The following is an 18,327-nucleotide window of genomic DNA, read 5'->3' on the forward strand; positions in this document are numbered from 1 at the left end:
CCCCTCTAAGCATCATCAAAGTTAATGTACAGGAATGTGAAATAAATCTGATAAGCCTATAATCATTACAGATGCAAGTATAATCCTCAATTTAAAGATATTGAGCAACTAATAATAGTATAAGGCAAATCTGATAACGACATGAAGATCTTAAAGCAAAGCCTGAGGTGGCAACAATACCACTCCTAGGTTCTAAGAACAAGCTTCCTATAAGAGTACTAACTGCGTAAGTCTAACGAATTAGTAAGTAAACCTTACAATTGAGTATGACATTAGCTCGTTATTATTAAGTAGAAATAAACGTGTAGTTTTGATAAACATTGAAAAGAGGTGTTCTCTCCATTAATACACCTTGAAAATATCGTTTAGTTTGATAAAGGGTGGTGTACTTCCGACAACAATCGCCTAAGTATTTTAATGTAGAAAACTAACTTTATAGGTCATAATTATCATATATGGTCTACCCGAGATATTACCCATTCTCAGCGAGGTTGGTGTTGTCCCAAGAAACCTGTAATACAATGCCGGTGTCTCGACCATTGTACGCTACCGTCCATAACACTAGCAACCCGACTGAGTTTGACTTCGGGTGGCCTACGCTACTAATGATGTATGTCTTGTAGTAACCAACCATTAAGCACTGGATGCGCCGATCACGAATAACCATTGGATCCAAGGCCCATATAACGCACACACACATTTGACCACAGAATCAAGTATATATAGTAAGTCAATGGCCATTATACGGCACATACTGGTGTACCATGTCATACAACACAATGCATGTTATCAACCCGTTATTAAAGCAGTTACCAAGTTATTACAAAAAGTGGGCATGCTCATATCATACGCACGGTCAGTCAGCTGACATATCCCACGTTTTTAAGGAAAGTGTTTGTAAGTGTTTACTTAACTCAGCCAATCGCTTGAGTCCTCCGACATCACAAATCCTTCCTATAACGAAATACGACATGTCGTTATGCGCAGTACTAGAGAACTCCTACGAGTTATGGCACTAAAGTCCTATCTAGCAAAAATGGTCGCTGAACTCTAATATTGCACATTTGGAGCTAAGGGACGGCGACTTTGCTCCCTGGTCGAATGTTCGGCCTCGAGGGCGTACGTTCGGCAAGTGAGTTAGGTTTCTTGGCCAAAAGTTCCAAACCGTGTTTTGAGGCTTCTATCTAAAACTAAGGGATGATATTTCTCTCCCTGGGTTACTAAGTAGGCATATGCACAATACATAACATGTTATCATGCAACTCAAAACAATGGAAGAAGGATTTAAAACTCTTTCAAAACATATTTGGCTCTTGTAAAGAATTGGGTGTGAGAGTTTGTCAAAATATCTTCAAACATGAAATACTAGTAACCACATTAAAAGACCATGGAATGGGTAAGGGATTTACCTTAGAAGATGGCAAGGGCACCAAGCTTTCTTCTCCTCTCTCTCCAAGACACTTCTCACACTAGTGATAGGGTTTCTCTGGGGTTAAAGGAGGCTGAGGGTCAAAGGCATGGTTTATATAGGAGCCTAGGGCGTGCCTTGCTCTGGAAAAGTGGAGAATCGGTAAAAACTACTTTTCAGGGTGTCAGCGAATGTTCGGGTACTATTACATGTTGGATAAAATGGTTCAGGTGTACGTTCTAGGATATTGCCCACTGGATCAAGGATTGGTCAACGTACGTTCGAGTGGTCTCCTGGCATATGTTCTCATTAAGGGCCAAGTGCGTACATTTGGGGTGGTCCCTTGGCGTACGCTTGATCAGAAAGGGGTGGGATTTGGGTTTTGCCTCAAAAGGCTCCAGGAATTGGGTTACACATAAGGGCTTAGGTCTCTTTGTTTTAAAACTATGTTTTTCAAAATCATTAATCGTGTTAGTAGTGAGTCATTAACCTTTTAAAACAGATGTTTTATCGGAGTATTCCAATAATATCCCGTTAGTTATATATGAGGGATATTTTTGTTTTTTTTTTTTCACTTTTTGAGGGGACAAAAATACCTTCCAATATAACTAATTCTATTTTGTGATGACTACTTAGTAGATGCATTGGTAGTACTAATTGACGTTGATAGTTAGAGGAGAGGAGAGAGAGAGAGATAAATAAATACCCATTTTCGATTACTTTAATCTCGAATATGGTTTAATGGTAACACTCTGAGTTAATTTTTAGTAACTAATTTTGAAGGTGTTAGAATCTAAGAATCTAATTATCGAAATTATAAACTTCAAGATTAAATTGAAATCATGTGAAACCAAGAGATTAATTTTTTTTTTTTTTCCTTAAAACTGTACACATAAATCTATATCTCTATTTTATTTTTATTTTGTTATAAACATTTATTATATTGATATTGATTCATATTATATGATAAAAATAAACACTGAGTCAGTATAGAAGATCTCCATCCTCAGGGGAGCAGCAGCATATGGAGACCGGGGCAACTTTAGGAACGAAAGGTTGCTCAGGCATGGCGGCGTTCTCTGGTAAGAAAAGTCCCATAATTTTGGACAATCCTATCCAGGGAGATACGTCAGCTACAATTCTGGGAGGTAATTGGGGCGAGATGGTTAACGAAATTCAAGGAGATATTTCTGGCGCAAATCTAGCTGAAGGAATGGATATGGAGATGGAAAGAGAGAGTCTTATTTCAGGGAGAGAAGAAATTTTGGTAGGAGGACGTGTGAAAGGAAAGGCCACAGTGGAAGCTTTTAATGGGGTGGAGGCAGATGTGTGAATTAGGTAAACCATTATGAATAATAATGGGGTACGGTCTGTAGAGCCACATGGAGGAGTGGCATCTCTTGTTGGGCCAAACCCAACCCAAACGTTGGTGGACACAGTTTTGGTGCAGGAGGAAGGGAGCAAAAATGTGTGTACAACCTAGCGGGCATCGGGGCCAATAGGGGAAACTATCCACCATGAACAAGGGGGTGGTGTGCTAAAACATACCACAAGAACATCTTGGAAGAGAAGGACTAGGGCTGACCAAGTTTTTCCTCAACAGCAAAGTTTGAAACAGAAAGGGAAGAGAGATAACGAAGAGAGGGAGGTAGACCAGGATTGACCAAAAATATGTAGGAAGAGGAACACGAGTGACCGTTTTATCCAACAAGATGAGAGGGAGTTGGGGTATGATAATTTTTCTATGCGATCGAGAGTGGCGAGGGCTAGCAAGCAGCCCCGCCGACCGTCATGAAAATAATAAGTTGGAATTGTCGGGGGCTTGGGAACCCCCGATCAGTTCGCGAGCTTCGCCGGATGGTGAAGGAGAAGAATCCCGACGTGGTTTTCTTAATGGAAACCAAATTGAATAATAAGAAACTAGAACCTATCTGGTCTAGTTTAGGTTTCAAGAATGCTTTTGGGGTGGACAGTGTAAGGAGAAGTGGCGTACTAGCATTAATGTGGAAGGGGGAACATGAAATAGCTATTCCAAACTACAGTCGTCGCCATATTAATGTAACAATCTCTATGGCAAATGGAGCACCATGGAAGTTGACGGGCTTTTACGGTCACCCTGAGGCAAATAAAAGGGAGGAGGCTTGGAGTTTGTTGAGGTTACTTAGCACTTTGCAACCAGTGGCTTGGATGGTTTTGGGTGATTTTAATGAAATTGTGGACTTAATAGAAAAACAAGGAGGGAGTGGTAGATTAAGAGGGCAAATGGAGGCTTTCCAAAATGCCCTCACTGACTGTGAACTTTCAGACTTGGGTTTCAAAGGACCTAAGTATACTTGGAGCAACTTTAGAGAAGATAGAACCTTTACCTAGGAAAAGCTAGACTGAGTGGTTGCCAATAAGGAGTGGTGCACACACTTCCCGGGGGTTGATATATCCATTGAAGCTGCAGCCTGTTCGAACCACAACCCCATTCTCCTGAATCTCCGAAAGAGAGGAGGGAGAATGTACCGTAAGAGAGGTTTTATTTATGATGCCACATGGGGGAAGGAGAAAGAGTGCCAAGACATCATCAAAGGGGTATGGATGAAAAAAGGTCTGCTGCCTGATACATGGTAGAAGTGTAGAAAAAAGAATGAATGCAAGCAAGGTCTATCACGGTGGCAACAAGTGCATGTGGGTACCATGGGGAGAAGCATTGAAGAAAAATCAAAGTCCCTAAAAGCAATCCAAGAAAGGAGGATGCAATGGACGTGGGAGAAATGCAGAAGATCAAAGGGGAGATAACGGCCTTGCTGGACAAGGAAGAATAAATATGGCGACAAAAATCTAAGGCGCTTTGGCTGAAAGAAGGAGACTGAAACACAAAGTTTTTCCATGCTAGTGCTAAGCAACGTCGAAGTCGTAATCAGATACAAAAAGTTCAGGATGAGGAGGGACGGATGTGGGAGTCACAGGAGGGGATTGGAAGGGCTTTCACAGAATATTACATCAAGTTGTTTACTACTAAAGGCTCAAGAAACACGCCTAGGTGCCTATGGGCTATGTCTTGCAAAGTCTCTGAGGAGATGAACAAAACCCTCTTGGCTGAATTCACTGCAGAGGAGACAGGCTCAGCAATTCATCAGATGCCACCACACAAAAGTCTAGGTCCAGAAGGCTTTACGGCAAGCTTTTTTCAACAGAATTGGGCCACTGTGGGAACTAAGGTTTGCAACTCTGTATTAGCTATTTTAAATTCGGAATAATGGATGCTTATTTCAATTATACCTATATTTCCCTTATCCCAAAGAATACTAATCCGGTGTGTGTAAATGAGTTTCGGCCCATTAGCCTCTACAATGTGGCTTATAAAATTGTGTTGAAGGTTTTGGTAAATTGGCTGAAGATCATTTTACTTGATATCATATCTCCGTCCTAGACTGCGTTCATACCAGGTCGGTTGATCACGGATAGCATATCGGCTACTTATGAGACGTTACATATGATGCAGTCACGTATGTTGGGGAATGAGGATTTTATGGCGGTCGAATTGGATATGAGCAAAGCCTATGACCAAGTGGAATGGGGGTTTCTGGAGAGTGTGATGGAATGACTCGACTTTGTAGGGAAATGAATAAATCTCATTATGATGTGTGTTAGATCTGCCAACTATTCGATATTGGTAAATGGCAGCCCTATGGGACGTATATATCCTACTCAGGGCATTCGGCAAGGGGATCCTATTTTGCGATATCCTTTCCTGTTGTGTGTTGAAGAGCTTAGCTCTCTTCTAGATCGAGCTGACCAAAAAGGATACCTCAAGAGTATACCAACTTCGAAGAGAGGGCCCAGGATTGGCCACCTCTTCTTTGCAGATGATAGTTTGCTATTTTGCAGGGCGGATCTAAATCATTGGCATCAACTATCAAGAATTCTTGCTATCTATGAGATTTCATCTGGACAAAAATTGAATCGAGCAAAAACTTCTATATTTTTTAACAAAAATACGGACGAGGCACATCGAACCCAAATTTTGGAAGTCTCAAGAATTCCGACCTCTCAAAGATACGATACATACCTAGGGCTGCCCGCTCTTGTTGGCAAGTCTCGGACCAAGGCATTTGCAAGTATTAAAGAGAGAGTATGGAAGAGGCTACATGATTGGAAGCTAAAATTTCTCTCGCAGGCTGGGAAAGAAATCTTGCTCAAGGCGGTAATCCAAGCAATCCCTACATATAGTATGAGTGTCTTCCTCCTACCTAAATTTTTTATGTGTGGAGATAAACTCGCTCATGCAAAAGTTTTGGTGGGGACATAAGGAAAATGATAAACAGATTCATTGGATGAGTTGGAAGAGAATGGGTTTACCCAAGGTGGCCGGGGGAATGAGTTTTAGAGACTTGGTATGCTTCAACAAAGCATTACTAGCCAAGCAATACTGGCGAATATGGCAACGCCCGGATAGTTTGATGGCAAAAAATATGAAGGCAAAGTACTTTCCAAGATGCTCAATTTTGGAGGGTCAATTGGGGTCAAAACCCTTTTTTGCGTGGCGAAGTATTCATGGGGCGGGGGACCTGGTAAAAATAGATGGGGTGATATGGAGAATCGGGAATGGAGCTAGTGTCAATATCTGGAGAGATAGATGGGTTCCACTACCACATACGTATCAGGTTTTCTCTCCACCAATAGGACTATCAGCTGTGGCTAGAGTGAACCAAATTATTGACCAAGGAAACAAGTGGTGAGACACATCTTTACTTAATAATATGTTTAGCCTTGAGGAGGCAAGGGTCATTCTGTCAATACCTGTGAGCCTCAACAACCAAGCGGACAAGCAAATATGGAGAGAAACTGAAAAGGGCGTTTTCACTGTGCATAGTGCCTACCATCTTGTAAAGGAGATGAAGAATATACAGAAAGCGGAAGGATCAAGACGGAAGGACACTACAAAAAATTGTATTTTTTCTGACGAACTTTTTCTTACGTGTCAGGTAGTCTGACACGTCAGAAAACGTCCCTGACGGGGCCTTTTTTGACGTGTTTCACGCGTGAACATTATAAGTGTCAGAAATGGAAAATTTCTGACGTGTCAAGTTTCAACCCGTCAGAAATTTCAGACGTGTCAAATTTGAAACGTCAGAAATTATTTTCTGACGTTTCAAATTTGACACGTCAGAAATTTCTGACATGTGAGAACTACCACGTCAGAAAATTTTCTGACGTGGTACTTCTGACGCGCGTCAGAAAATTAAAAAATTAATTTTTTTTTCCTGGCATTTTTTTTTGAATTAAAAATTTATTAATTTAATTTTTTTTTTTTTTTTTTTTGGGAATTCCTCTGCACGGCAGCTCCCTCACGCTGCCGTGCAGATCTGTGTTTCTCAACACAGATCAAAAAATAGCTGTGTTGAGAAACACAGCTATTTTCTGCAGCCGTGCACTGCACCATGGTGCAAAGATCGCACCATCTCTGCACCATGGTGTGCAGAGATCGATCTCTGCACACCATGGTGCAGAGATCGCACCATCTCTGCACCATCTTCTTCCTCGATCTTCTTCTTCTCTTCTTTTTTTTTTTTTCTTCTTCTTTTCTTCTCCCTTTCTTTTCTTCTGCAGCTTCTCTTCTCAATTTCTTTTTCTTCTGTAGCTTCTCTTCTTCAGCTGCTCTTCTTCTTCTCTTCTCCCTTTCTTTTTCTTCCTCTCTTCTCCTTTTCTTTTTGTTCTCCTTCTTCCGCCTAATTTCTTCAATCTGCCGTGGGAAATTAGGAGGGAAGAATAAATGAATGAGGAGGGAGAGAGAGTATGGGAAAAATAAATGAGAAGGGAAGAATAAAAAGAGGAAAAAAGTGGAGGGAAAATAAGAAGAGAGAAAATTTTCAAAATTTCGGACTTTTTTTTTTTTTTTCCTGATGCACTAATTTGGTGCGTCAGAAAATTCTGACGCACTAGATTGGCGCGTCAGAATTCTCTTACGCGCCAGTTTGGTGCGTCAGAAATTTTTGACGCGCCACTTTGGTGCGTCAGAAAATTCTGACGTACATACTAGTGCATCAGAAGTTTCTGACGCACTAGTTTGGCGCGTCAAAAAATGCTAACATGACAAAAATTATGTACTGTTTGCCACGTCAGAAAATAGCAGTTTTTTTGTAGTGGGACCATAGCAATGTGTGGTGAAGTCTGTGGAAGATGAATATGCCCAATGTAGAAAAAACTTTTATGTGGCGTGCATGCCATAACTTACTCGCCATGAAGGACAATCTCCTTAAGCGGAAAGTAGCAACGAAACCATATTGTCTAATCTGTGGGATTGCAGAGAAAACTGTATACCATATTCTGTGGTCTTGCCCTTCTGCCATGGACGTGTGGGGTACGAGTAAGAGAATTTTTCAGAAAATTGTGGTGCCTAGTCCGAATTTCTTCCTTGTGGCGGAGGTATTCTTTGAAAAAGGAACGGAAGAGGAGCTGATACTATTTATGCGTACAACAAGGAAGCTATGGCTTAGGCGAAATGAACATGTATTTAATGGGATTTTCATACACCCATCGGATTTAATAAGGGCAGTACAAAAGTCAGCAGATGAATTTCTAAGTATTACCGGAGACGAACATGAGTAGGAAAAGAGAAGTGATCCAATCCTACCAGAAAAGTGGAAGGCACCGACAGCTGGATGGTACAAATCAAATTGGGATGCAGCATTGGACCAATCTAGCGGTCACCTGGGTGTGGGCATAGTGATTTGTAACCAAGTGGGAGAAGTAAAAGCAGCCAAATGCATCCACATGCAGGGACTATTGGAATCAGCCGCAGCAAAGGCAATGGAAACTAACGCTGTCATGTTCAGCAAGGAGGTAGGTGTCACTCATCTCATTTTGGAAGGGGACGCTAAGCTAGTAGTTGCTTCTGTGAATGCCAAAGCATCCTCATCAAACCAATATGGACAGCTGGTGGAAGATATTAAGCTGGCTCTATAAGTTTTTTCCAAATGGGAATGTCGTCACGTTAGTCGTCCCTTAAATACGGCTGCACATATATGGCTTGGCCCAAAAGACTTGTCAACGATTCATGGAGAAGACCTGGAACAATTCTATTCCAGGGACTATCCATGACATTGTTTTGATGGAACAAATTGTACCCACTTGATTTTTTCATCAATGAGAACTCAACTATTATTAAAAAGAAAAAAAAATAGTTATTTACTTATTTTTATATACAGTAGACACATTCTTTGTAATTTAAAACTATTGAAATAATATGGATAGGTATCTTCCACATTAAATAAATAAAAAAAATCGTTAATTTGATTAATTAATTTAAATTGTGGAATCTAAATTCTCCCCATCTATTATCATAATGGCAAAAGCAAATCGATTTTTCTAAAGAGGCTCACTGCAAAAATACAAAATACGTGGAAGGTTTCTTTGTCTTTTTTGTTGTTTTTTTATTAAACGTGAATTAGGAAAGAAAAGAAAATGATGAAATTTGTATCTCAAACTCTTCCCAAAATAATTTGTCAAAACAAATATTTTAATTCTCAAGGGTTTTATGGAATATAATTATTTTTGTTGTTGATCATTTCTGAGGGATCCCTGAGGCATGCCATGGTCGTCATCATTACAAACATTTTTCACCATTGTCTTAATCTGGACCGTGCTAAAGGAAATATCATTAAAAATAAGCATAAAATATATATGGACCGGAAATGATATGTGTTCTTTTAGTATTCTTCTTTTATTTTTTTTTTTAATCTTAGGTGAATATTATTTTATAAAAAAAACAAGAAAAGAAAGTTGCTCTTATTTATCTCACTTAATTTTTATAAAATGATATTCACCTAGGACCACGATGACACAAGGAGAACAACAGAAGAGCACCTAGCATTTTCCATATGGAGGGTGATCACCCATACTGCATACCCATAATAAGGTCATCAATTTTTTATTCGATTCACAAATTTGATATGAATTTAATTATATAAAATTAAGAAGTTAGGATAAAGAGATTTAACATATTTAATTAAATATGTTGAATTAGAATTAACTTACATAGTCTTACTTATACACATACCTCAATATAATATAAACTCGATATATATATATTTCAATTTTGTAACCAACCTAAGTCAAATAACCTCAAACTATACTAAAGTCTTTGCAGAACATGCTACTGTTGATAATAGCTTGTTTTCAAATAGAGGTTCAATGATCATCATTCTACTGCTGATCATTTTCTCTCTAGGGCTCTCTCGGTGACCTAGAGGAGAAGCAGCTTTCTTTCAACACAAATTCTTAGGGTTTGTGGGCGGAAAGGCAAACGTACGTTCTTGTTGTATTTTTGATGTCTAGAGGAGCAGGAAACGTGATGAAGGGAGACTTGGAGGATAATCTAACCAGTCTTTGGGGGAAGTTTACATTGATAGAGGAGGAGCAAGATGGTCTTCTCGTGGAAGAGGAGGATGTGGAAGAGATCTCTGTGAAAGGGACTCAATGCCTGATTGGGAAGCTAATCTCTGAACGATTCATAGGGAAGGAAATAATTCGATCTAAGCTGATTCGAGGATGGAAACCAACAAGATTGCTATCTTTCAAAGTTTTGGGGGAGAATATGGTTCTAATTGAGTTCGAGCATGAATGGGACGAGATTAGAGTAATGGAAGGTAGGCCGTGGATTTTTGAAGGGCAACTTTTCTCGGTAGCAGAATATGACGGCAATACACCTCCAGACAAGATGAACTTTGATACTTCGGCATTCTGGGTTAGAATGTATCATTTGCCGTTGTCTTGCATGGGGAGGGAGATAGGAGTCAAGCTAGGAGCAACTGTGGGGACAGTGGACGAAGTAGATACAGATGAGAATGAGGTTGGATGGGGAGAATATTTTAGGGTCAAAGCGCAAGTGAATGTTTTAAAGCCATTGCCGAGAGGACGGATATTGAAGCTGAAAAACAAAACCTTGTGGGTTGATTTCCAGTATGAAAAAATCCCAAATTTATGTTCCAATTGTGGAGTCATCCGGCATGGTAAATGGGGGTGTGTGAATGAAGAACTGCGATGGAAGTAGGGAAGGGGAAAAGTATATGAATATGGGCCATGGTTACAGGCGGGTCCACCCAGAGGGCGTCCAACTATGAGGAGAGGGCGGTATGGTGAAGATGGTTGGTTTCACAAATCAGAACCACCGCAGGGGGCTGCCGGTTTCCGAAACGCGACGGCGGAATCATCGGAAGTGTAACGGGCATCCAATTAGGAAAGATGGGAGACACGGTGATGTGGGCAATTCCGGATTTGTAGCAGACCATATTAATATTGAAACTGCTAAATTCCAACCAAAATCACGAGAAAACATAATGGCAGAAGATATGGAGGGGGCCGAGAGCGTAAATCAAGGAGTATATCCTTTGAAGTCAAATACCTATGGGAGTTTACATGGAAAGAATGAAGAGAAAGGGAAGCAGGGGGGTATGTCCGAATCTTCAGCACCCAATTCAAGGGGTGTAACAGATACTTACTCTCAAAAAGGAAACAATACATTGATGACAGGAGGTATGGAAAGGGCAGCGAACGGAAGTCAAGGAGATTCGGAGAGCACATCAATGGACCCTCATAATGCGAAAGTTCCCAGTATGGAAGGAGGACGAGCAGTTTTTGAGAAGGAAAGTATTGGCAGAGATGGGGAAGCAAAAATCAAAGGGGAAAGGTAGGAGCTTTAAATACAAAGGCTTCAACTAAGGAGGGGGAGGTGCAGATTATGGAAAGAAGTTTGAATTCAAAAGGCTTTCCCATCATGAGGGGGAGAATTAATAAGGAGGGGGTTATGAAAAGAGGAAAAGGTGAGGGGGGTTCTTTAATACATGAATCTGATGAGGTGGCTGAACCTATAATCAATGCAAACGGAATCACTGATATGGCACTTGGATCAACTATGCAAGGAATGCACATGCACATGGTAGCTGATGCTCGACGTGTAGATGATCCCCAAGGAAAAGTTGTTTGCCAGCAGGGGGGGACGGGTGACCACATGGAAAAACAGAGCAAGGGTAGCAACGGGGGATAAGGGTGTAACTCATCCAGAATTACAGAAGTCTGGAACGAGGAAAGCAAGGGTAATGGGCGATGGCAATAATCGTAACTCTAGGAAAAGAGGAAAATGGGTGGAAGTTGGGAAAGTGCAAATGGATAAGGCGATGGCTGTTTTACAGCCCCGCCAACCATTATGAAAATCTTAAGTTGGAACTGCCAGGGGCTTGGGAACACCCGGACAGTTCGTGGCTTTTGCCAATTGGTGAAGGAAAAGAGACCCGATATGGTTTTCTTAATGGAAACCAAACTCAGGGCCCCTCAGATTGAAGCGCTAAAAACTCGGGTGGGTTTTGGAAATGTTTTTGTAGTAGATAGCGTTGGTCGCAGTGGAGGTTTAGCATTTTTTTGGAGTGATGATTGTACGGTGAATATCTAGAACTATAGTAGGAGCCACATCAATGCAGTGGTGACTACGGGGGCCGAGCAAATAAATTGGAAATTCGTGGGCTTTTATGGACAACCTGATGTAGGCAAACGTAAGGAGTCATGGAGGCTTTTATGCCACCTTAACCCTTTCACACCGGAACCTTGGCTCTGTTGTGGAGATTTTAATGAGATCATGGAGGATTCTAAGAAGTTTGGGAGATGCCTAAAAACGAAACGTCAAATGGAGGCCTTCCAATCCACATTGGCGGACTGCCGTTTAATGGACCTGGGTTATTTTGGACCAAGTTTTACGTGGTGTAATAAGAGGGAAGGATGTCATTTTGTGAAGGAACGGTTAGATAGAGCTACTGCAAATATTGAGTGGCAAGATTTGTTTCCTAGGTAGCAAGTTGAAGTCCTGGCAGCACGTTGTTCTGACCATGCCCCCATCTTCATTGTTGGAAACAATTCAGATGCTCAAGTGAGAAGGCCACGTGGGAGATTCAAATATGAGGTGGATTGGAGCAAGCATGTGGGGCATAAACATGTTATTAAAAAAGTCTGGAAGGAAAAGCCTTTGAGTAGGGATGCTTGGCAAGCTCTAATGGGGAAGTTGGAGGATAAAAAGGAAAAAATAAGTAAATGGCGGCAAAATACACTAGGCTCTTCGGAATTACTGCTTAAACAGAAGACAAAACAATTGGTGGAGATGCAAGGAGATGACGGGATTCCCAATTTAGAAGCAATAAGACGTTTACAAGAGGATATTGATGATATCTTGGAGCAAGATGAAGTGAAATGGAGGCAGCGTGCTAAAGAGGATTGGCTGAAACATGGAGATAAAAACTCCAAATATTTTCATGCGTGCGCCAATCAAATAAGCAAAGTCAATAAAATTTTGCTTATTGAAGATGAAGATGGGAGGATTTGTACTTCATCAACAACAATTGAAGAGGCCTTCATAAGCTATTTCGCGTCCATCTTCACGTCCTCTTCGCCAAGTGGTATTGTGGAGTGCTTGGAGCAATTAGACCCGAAAGTGACTCTGGAGATGAATACAAGACTGATGAGAGAGGTTACTTCAGAGGAGATCAAAGCTGCCATTATTCAAATGGCCCCTCTTAAAGCCCCTGGGCCGGATGGGTTTTCAGCAATTTTTTTTCAAGAAAATTTGGATCTTGTTGGTCCGGAGGTATGTATGGCCATTAAAATTTTTTTTAGCACGTGTTTTTTGGATGCTTCGGTGAACATTACTCATATAGTATTGATCCCAAAAAAGAAAAATCCTTCAAAAGTATCGGAGAATAGACTGATAAGTTTGTGTAATGTAGTCTATAAGTTTATTTTGAAGGTGTTAGCCAACCGGTTGAAGTATGTACTTCCTCATATTATCTCTCAAAATCAATCGCCATTTATCCCTGGCCGGTTGATTTATGACAATATTCTTGCAGCTTATGAAACTTTGCACACTATGCACTCCCGTATGTGGGGCAAGACGTGATACATGGCCCTGAAACTCGACATGAGGAAGGCATATGACCGGCTAGAATGGGATGTCTTGCATGGTGTAATGCTTAAAATGGGTTTCTCTTGGAAATGGATTAATTAGGTGATGGAATATATTACTTAGGTGAGCTATTCAATCATTGTGAATGGAGTGCCGACAGGAAATATTACGCCTTCGCGGGGAATACGTCAAGGGGATCCGCTGTCGCCTTATTTATTCATCATTTGTGCTGAAGTGTTAAGCTCTCATCTCAAGCATGCAGAGAGATTCGGACTGTTGGAGGGTGTTCCTACATCGGTGAGGGGGCCTAAATTAAATCATCTCTTCTTCGCAGACGATAGCTTACTTTTTTGTAAGGCACAGGTAGGAGATTGGCACAATTTAGCAAAATTGTTGGAGAGATACGAACTTGCCTCGGGTCAGAGATTAAATAAGGAGAAGACAACAATATTTTTTAGTAGAAATACAAAGTAGGAGATCCGTGATCAAATCACCCAATTAGCAGGAGTTCCAACTTCCCAAAGATTTGATAAGTACCTTGGCCTACCTGCTCTCGTTGGTAAGTCTTGGACTCGGGAATTTTTGTGCATAAAAGATAGAGTAAGAAAACGTATTACCGATTGGAAGTCCAAATTACTCTCTCAGGTGGGTAAGGAGGTTTTATTGAAAACTGTTGTCCAAGCAATTCCCACTTATAGTATGAGCATTTTTCTTTTTCCAAAAGAATTATGTAAGGAGATAAATCAGTTGATGCAAAACTTTTGGTGGGGGCAAAAGGACAAGGAGAGGATAATCCACTGGATGAGTTGGGAGAAGCTAAGTCGGGCAAAATCTCAAGGTGGTTTGGGATTCCGAGATCTGGTTTGCCTCAATAAAGCTGTCCTAGCTAAGCAATGTTGGCGGTTAATGGAAAATCCAGAGAGCTTAGCTGCACGAATTATTAAAGCAAAATATTATCCTAGGGTGTCTTTTTGGGAGGCAAAGGTTAGGAGTCGGCCATCTTTTGCATGGAGGAGTTTCCTCTTGGCTAGAGAGTTACTTCACGTAGGCTCTTTTTGGAGGATTGGGGACGGGCGGAGGGTATCCATTTGGGAGGACAGGTGGATCCCGAAGCCTACGACATTTGCTATTCAATCGGTAAATACAAATCTGCCTAGAGATGCTAAGGTGAGTGGTTTGATTGATCCGATCACTTTGTCTTCGAACACTGAGCTAATCCAGAGATCATTTTCTGAGGAGGAGGCATAAATTATCTGCAACTTACCAATAAGTAGATATCAGCAACCCGATAAACTCATATGACACCCTACCAACATAGGTGTTTTCTTAGTGCGCAGTGCCTACCACTTGGAGGTAGAGCGGTGTGGGTCTTTGAAGGGCGAGAGTTCTTGTCGGTACAATCGGAAAATTTTTTGGGACAATATATGGAAACTGAGAATATCCAGTGCTATCAAAATGTTTGTGTGGAAGGCATGTTGCAATATTGTCCCAACGAGAGATAATCTCAAACAGATGAATGTTATTCAGGATGGGAACTGCTTCATATGCATAGGGAGAGTGGAGACAGCACGACATATCTTGTGCGATTGCCCTTTTGCCCAAGATGTATGGGGTGGAAGCAAGCAGATCTTTCAAAAGAGCTACTGTCCTGGAGATAATTTTATGGAGGTGATGGAATATTTAATGGGGAAATGTAAGCTTGAGGAACTTGAGTTGGCGGGGTTCATTACCCATCAAATTTGGAAGCGGCGAAATAAAGCTCTGTACGGAGGAGAATTCTTACACCTGAAGAGATTAGTTCAAGATGCAGAGGACTATCAAACTCAATTCTCAAGAGCTATTCAGATAGAGGTTAACCAAGGGGAAGTACAAAGCTCATCCATTCAGCCATGTTGGTAAAATCCTCCCCATGACAGCAACGAAGCTAATTGGGATGCAGCCATTAACGCAAAGGAGAAGATGATTGGAATCGGGGTGATCATCAAGGACGACCAGGGGTGGGTTTTTGCGGCTCTTAGTAAGACACTACAAGTAGTTTTCGACCCATCTACAGCTGAGGCAGTAGCGGCTCTCCATGCGGTGGAATTCAGTCGCGACACTGGCTTGAGACAAGTGGTTTTTGAAGGGGACTCGCTACACGTGGTGCTAGCCCTGTCAAAGACGGAATCAAGCAGCTATAGTTATGGGCAGGTCATTGATGATGCCAAAGTCGTCTTAAAGGGATTCAGGAGCTGGGAGGTGTGCCATGTAAAAAGAGAATCAAATATGGTGGCACACAACTAGCAAAAGAGGCAGCAAAATTTTTTTCTGACAAGATTTGGCTTGAGGAAACTCCTAATTGTATTTTTTATTTAGTCAATTTAGAGTGTTTAGCTCTTGTTATGTAGAGCTCCGGCTCTGATATTCTTTTGAATGAGACCAGGTTTTCTTCAAATATATATATATAAAAGGATGACAACTTTTCATACAACCTGGAAACCTGACACGAATCCAACATGATAATAGCGAGTTAGGGTCTGAGATGGTTAACTCATTTAATAAAATAGGTCGGATTATGATTGACTTATATAATTTATACTCATATTTTTACACGATTAAAACCAACAAGTGAATACGAATTAATTACCAACACCGCGCAAAAGCCCTTTCCCGAATCACTCCTATACTAGGTAGGTGCCACCTGAAAGGAGTCCTAGTGGTTCTCCAACTTACAGATTACTTTAGGAGCAAGCAAAAATCATGCGGCCTCTGCAATCATGCTCAAGTTGCAAGTGGCATTAACTCTATAGCTCATGTATAGCAGGGTTTTCTTTTCTTTTCTTTTTTTAATGGGTAAGATAAGATTTATTAAGTGAAAAATATAAAAAACTCATAAACTAACAGTCGTTTTTTAAAGAGTCCCATCATGTTCAAAATGTACTAAAGTAGTACTCCATCAAACTATCAAAATGTGTCAAAAATGCCACATATTTTTTTTATATTCCAATAATACCCTTATTCTTTTAAAAACTAAAATAAAAAATTAATAAAATTAAAAACAAAAAATTTAATTTAAAAAGGAAAAAGGAATTTTTTTTAGTTTAATATATATATATATTAAGAATGATATGTGTCATCATTTTTATTGGCGTTAACGTTACATTTAACAGAATTTGTCACATTTCTTAACGGAATTTGACTATAGGGACTAAATTGTTCTTTTTTTTTTTCTTTTTTTTTTTTAATATCTCAGAAACCTTCGATTTTACTTTCATATGACATAAAGTGATTTGTAATTTAGGCCAACTACAGTGACTAATTATTTATTTATTTCAAAAACATTTTTTTTTTTGTATTTATTCACCCATTGGTTTTTTTTTTCTTTTTTAAAAATTAGTTTTTATAATTATTTTATTTTTAAAAGAATAGTAGTATTATAGGAATATAAAAAATAAGTGATATTTTTGATACATTTTGAACATTGTAAAACTCTATTACAAACTACTGATAGTTTGAGAAACTTTTTTATATTTTTCACATTTATTAAAGTTAAAAAAGATACCAGAGGAAGGAAGAAGAACTCTCACAAGTACTCCAATAAAATCAATACAAAACTCAATGAGAATACTGTTAAAAAAAAAAAAAAAAAAAGACTGAAAATGAGCTAAAAAATTGGACCGGTTCAGTGGGGGTGTTTGTTAAACACTCCAGCACTGTTCATTTTTTCAGGACACTGTTCATGAATAAAAAAAAAAAAAAAAAAAAATAATAATAATAATAATAATAATAATTGGTATGGAAAAATGAAAAAGTGGTATTGGGAAGTAAAAAATTTTGTTTTGTAGTGATTTTTTTATTTGAATAGTAATAAAAAGTAAATGATTAGATATAAAAAGTGAGTGATTTGATATAAAAGTAATAATATTTTTTTGGGGAAAAAATGAAGTGAATAGTGTGGTGAATGTGGGGGAATGTGAGGGAGTTTAACAAACACCCCCAGTATGTCTTATTGACTTGAAAGTCAAGAAAGGAACAGTTAGATTTTTGAAACAGACCAAAGAATGAGCTGTTAGGAAAGTCACTTGTTGTAGTCGTCAGAGAGCTAAGATGCTAAAATGAGAAAAATAGGTCTGACATTAACTATAATTTTGAAAATATAATTTGGTTTTAATTAATAATTATACCTTTACTCCGGAGGGGAATGTTTAAATATTATAAACATTACAATCAGGACAGAACTATGATTTTTTGTGTGAGGTTCAAACCTACGTATCTAAATACATAAATATGTATAGTCCTTTTATTTTACATATGCACGCGTGTTTTTAAGTAAAATAAAATTCGGTAAATCTTAAACTTCATATTCTGTCATAAGTTTATAGATAGGAAAAAATATACTTTACCCTTTAAAGTTTGAGCCAATTTTCAATTCGAACATCAATATTTTAATTTTTGTAATGCATTCTCCAAAGTTTAAAATTTTTACAATTCGACCTATTCGTCACTCAAAGTCATTTTGACTGACGGAAAAGTGTTCACGTGACTCGTATGTGATCACTTGTGCACGAGTTACGTGATCACTTATGCTAATTCATTTCCCAAAATGCCCCCATCCCCATCTTCTTCATTACTATCGCCGGAATACGTGACCTGTACCACCCTCACCGAGGTCCACCTCTCCTGTAGTTTTACACTCCAAAAACTTGCTCTTTGTTTCCTGGGAACCCGTGGTTGGAAATCCAAAGTCACAAAGGTAGCTCTGGGGAATGGTGCAACGTATCAATGCCCAATTTAGGCCTTTAATGAATGGGTGCTGCTTAATCACAGTAGCTCCATTCTCAAACTTTTGGGAGTAAAGTGTATTTTTCTCTTATATATATAAAATTATCTTTAAAAAGAAACTTTATACCAAATCCAAAAGTTTTCTAATATGTTATAAATATGCATATAAAAAAGGAAAATCCAAAAAAGAATTTTGCTCAGTCTTTCATTAAATAAAATTCATCAA

General features: G+C 39.4%; 2 protein-coding genes across 2 annotated transcripts; both read left to right on the top strand.

Annotated features, from left to right (window-relative positions):
• The first annotated feature begins 7,636 nt into the window (after nt 1-7,636).
• Nucleotides 7,637-8,362, top strand: LOC148586233 (uncharacterized). Its single transcript, XM_088515519.1, has 2 exons — nt 7,637-7,906; nt 8,006-8,362. Exons 1-2 carry the CDS (start codon nt 7,637-7,639, stop codon nt 8,360-8,362), a joined length of 627 nt encoding a protein of 208 aa, XP_088371645.1.
• A 1,387-nt stretch (nt 8,363-9,749) lies between these two features.
• On the top strand, nt 9,750-10,448 carry LOC148586234 (uncharacterized protein At4g02000-like). Its single transcript, XM_088515520.1, has one exon. It carries the CDS (start codon nt 9,750-9,752, stop codon nt 10,446-10,448), a length of 699 nt encoding a protein of 232 aa, XP_088371646.1.
• The last annotated feature ends 7,879 nt before the right edge of the window (nt 10,449-18,327 follow it).

This window comes from Corylus avellana, chromosome 4 (assembly GCF_965113065.1).
Source record: "Corylus avellana chromosome 4, dhCorAvel1.hap1.2, whole genome shotgun sequence".
NCBI classification, from domain to species: Eukaryota; Viridiplantae; Streptophyta; class Magnoliopsida; order Fagales; family Betulaceae; genus Corylus; species Corylus avellana.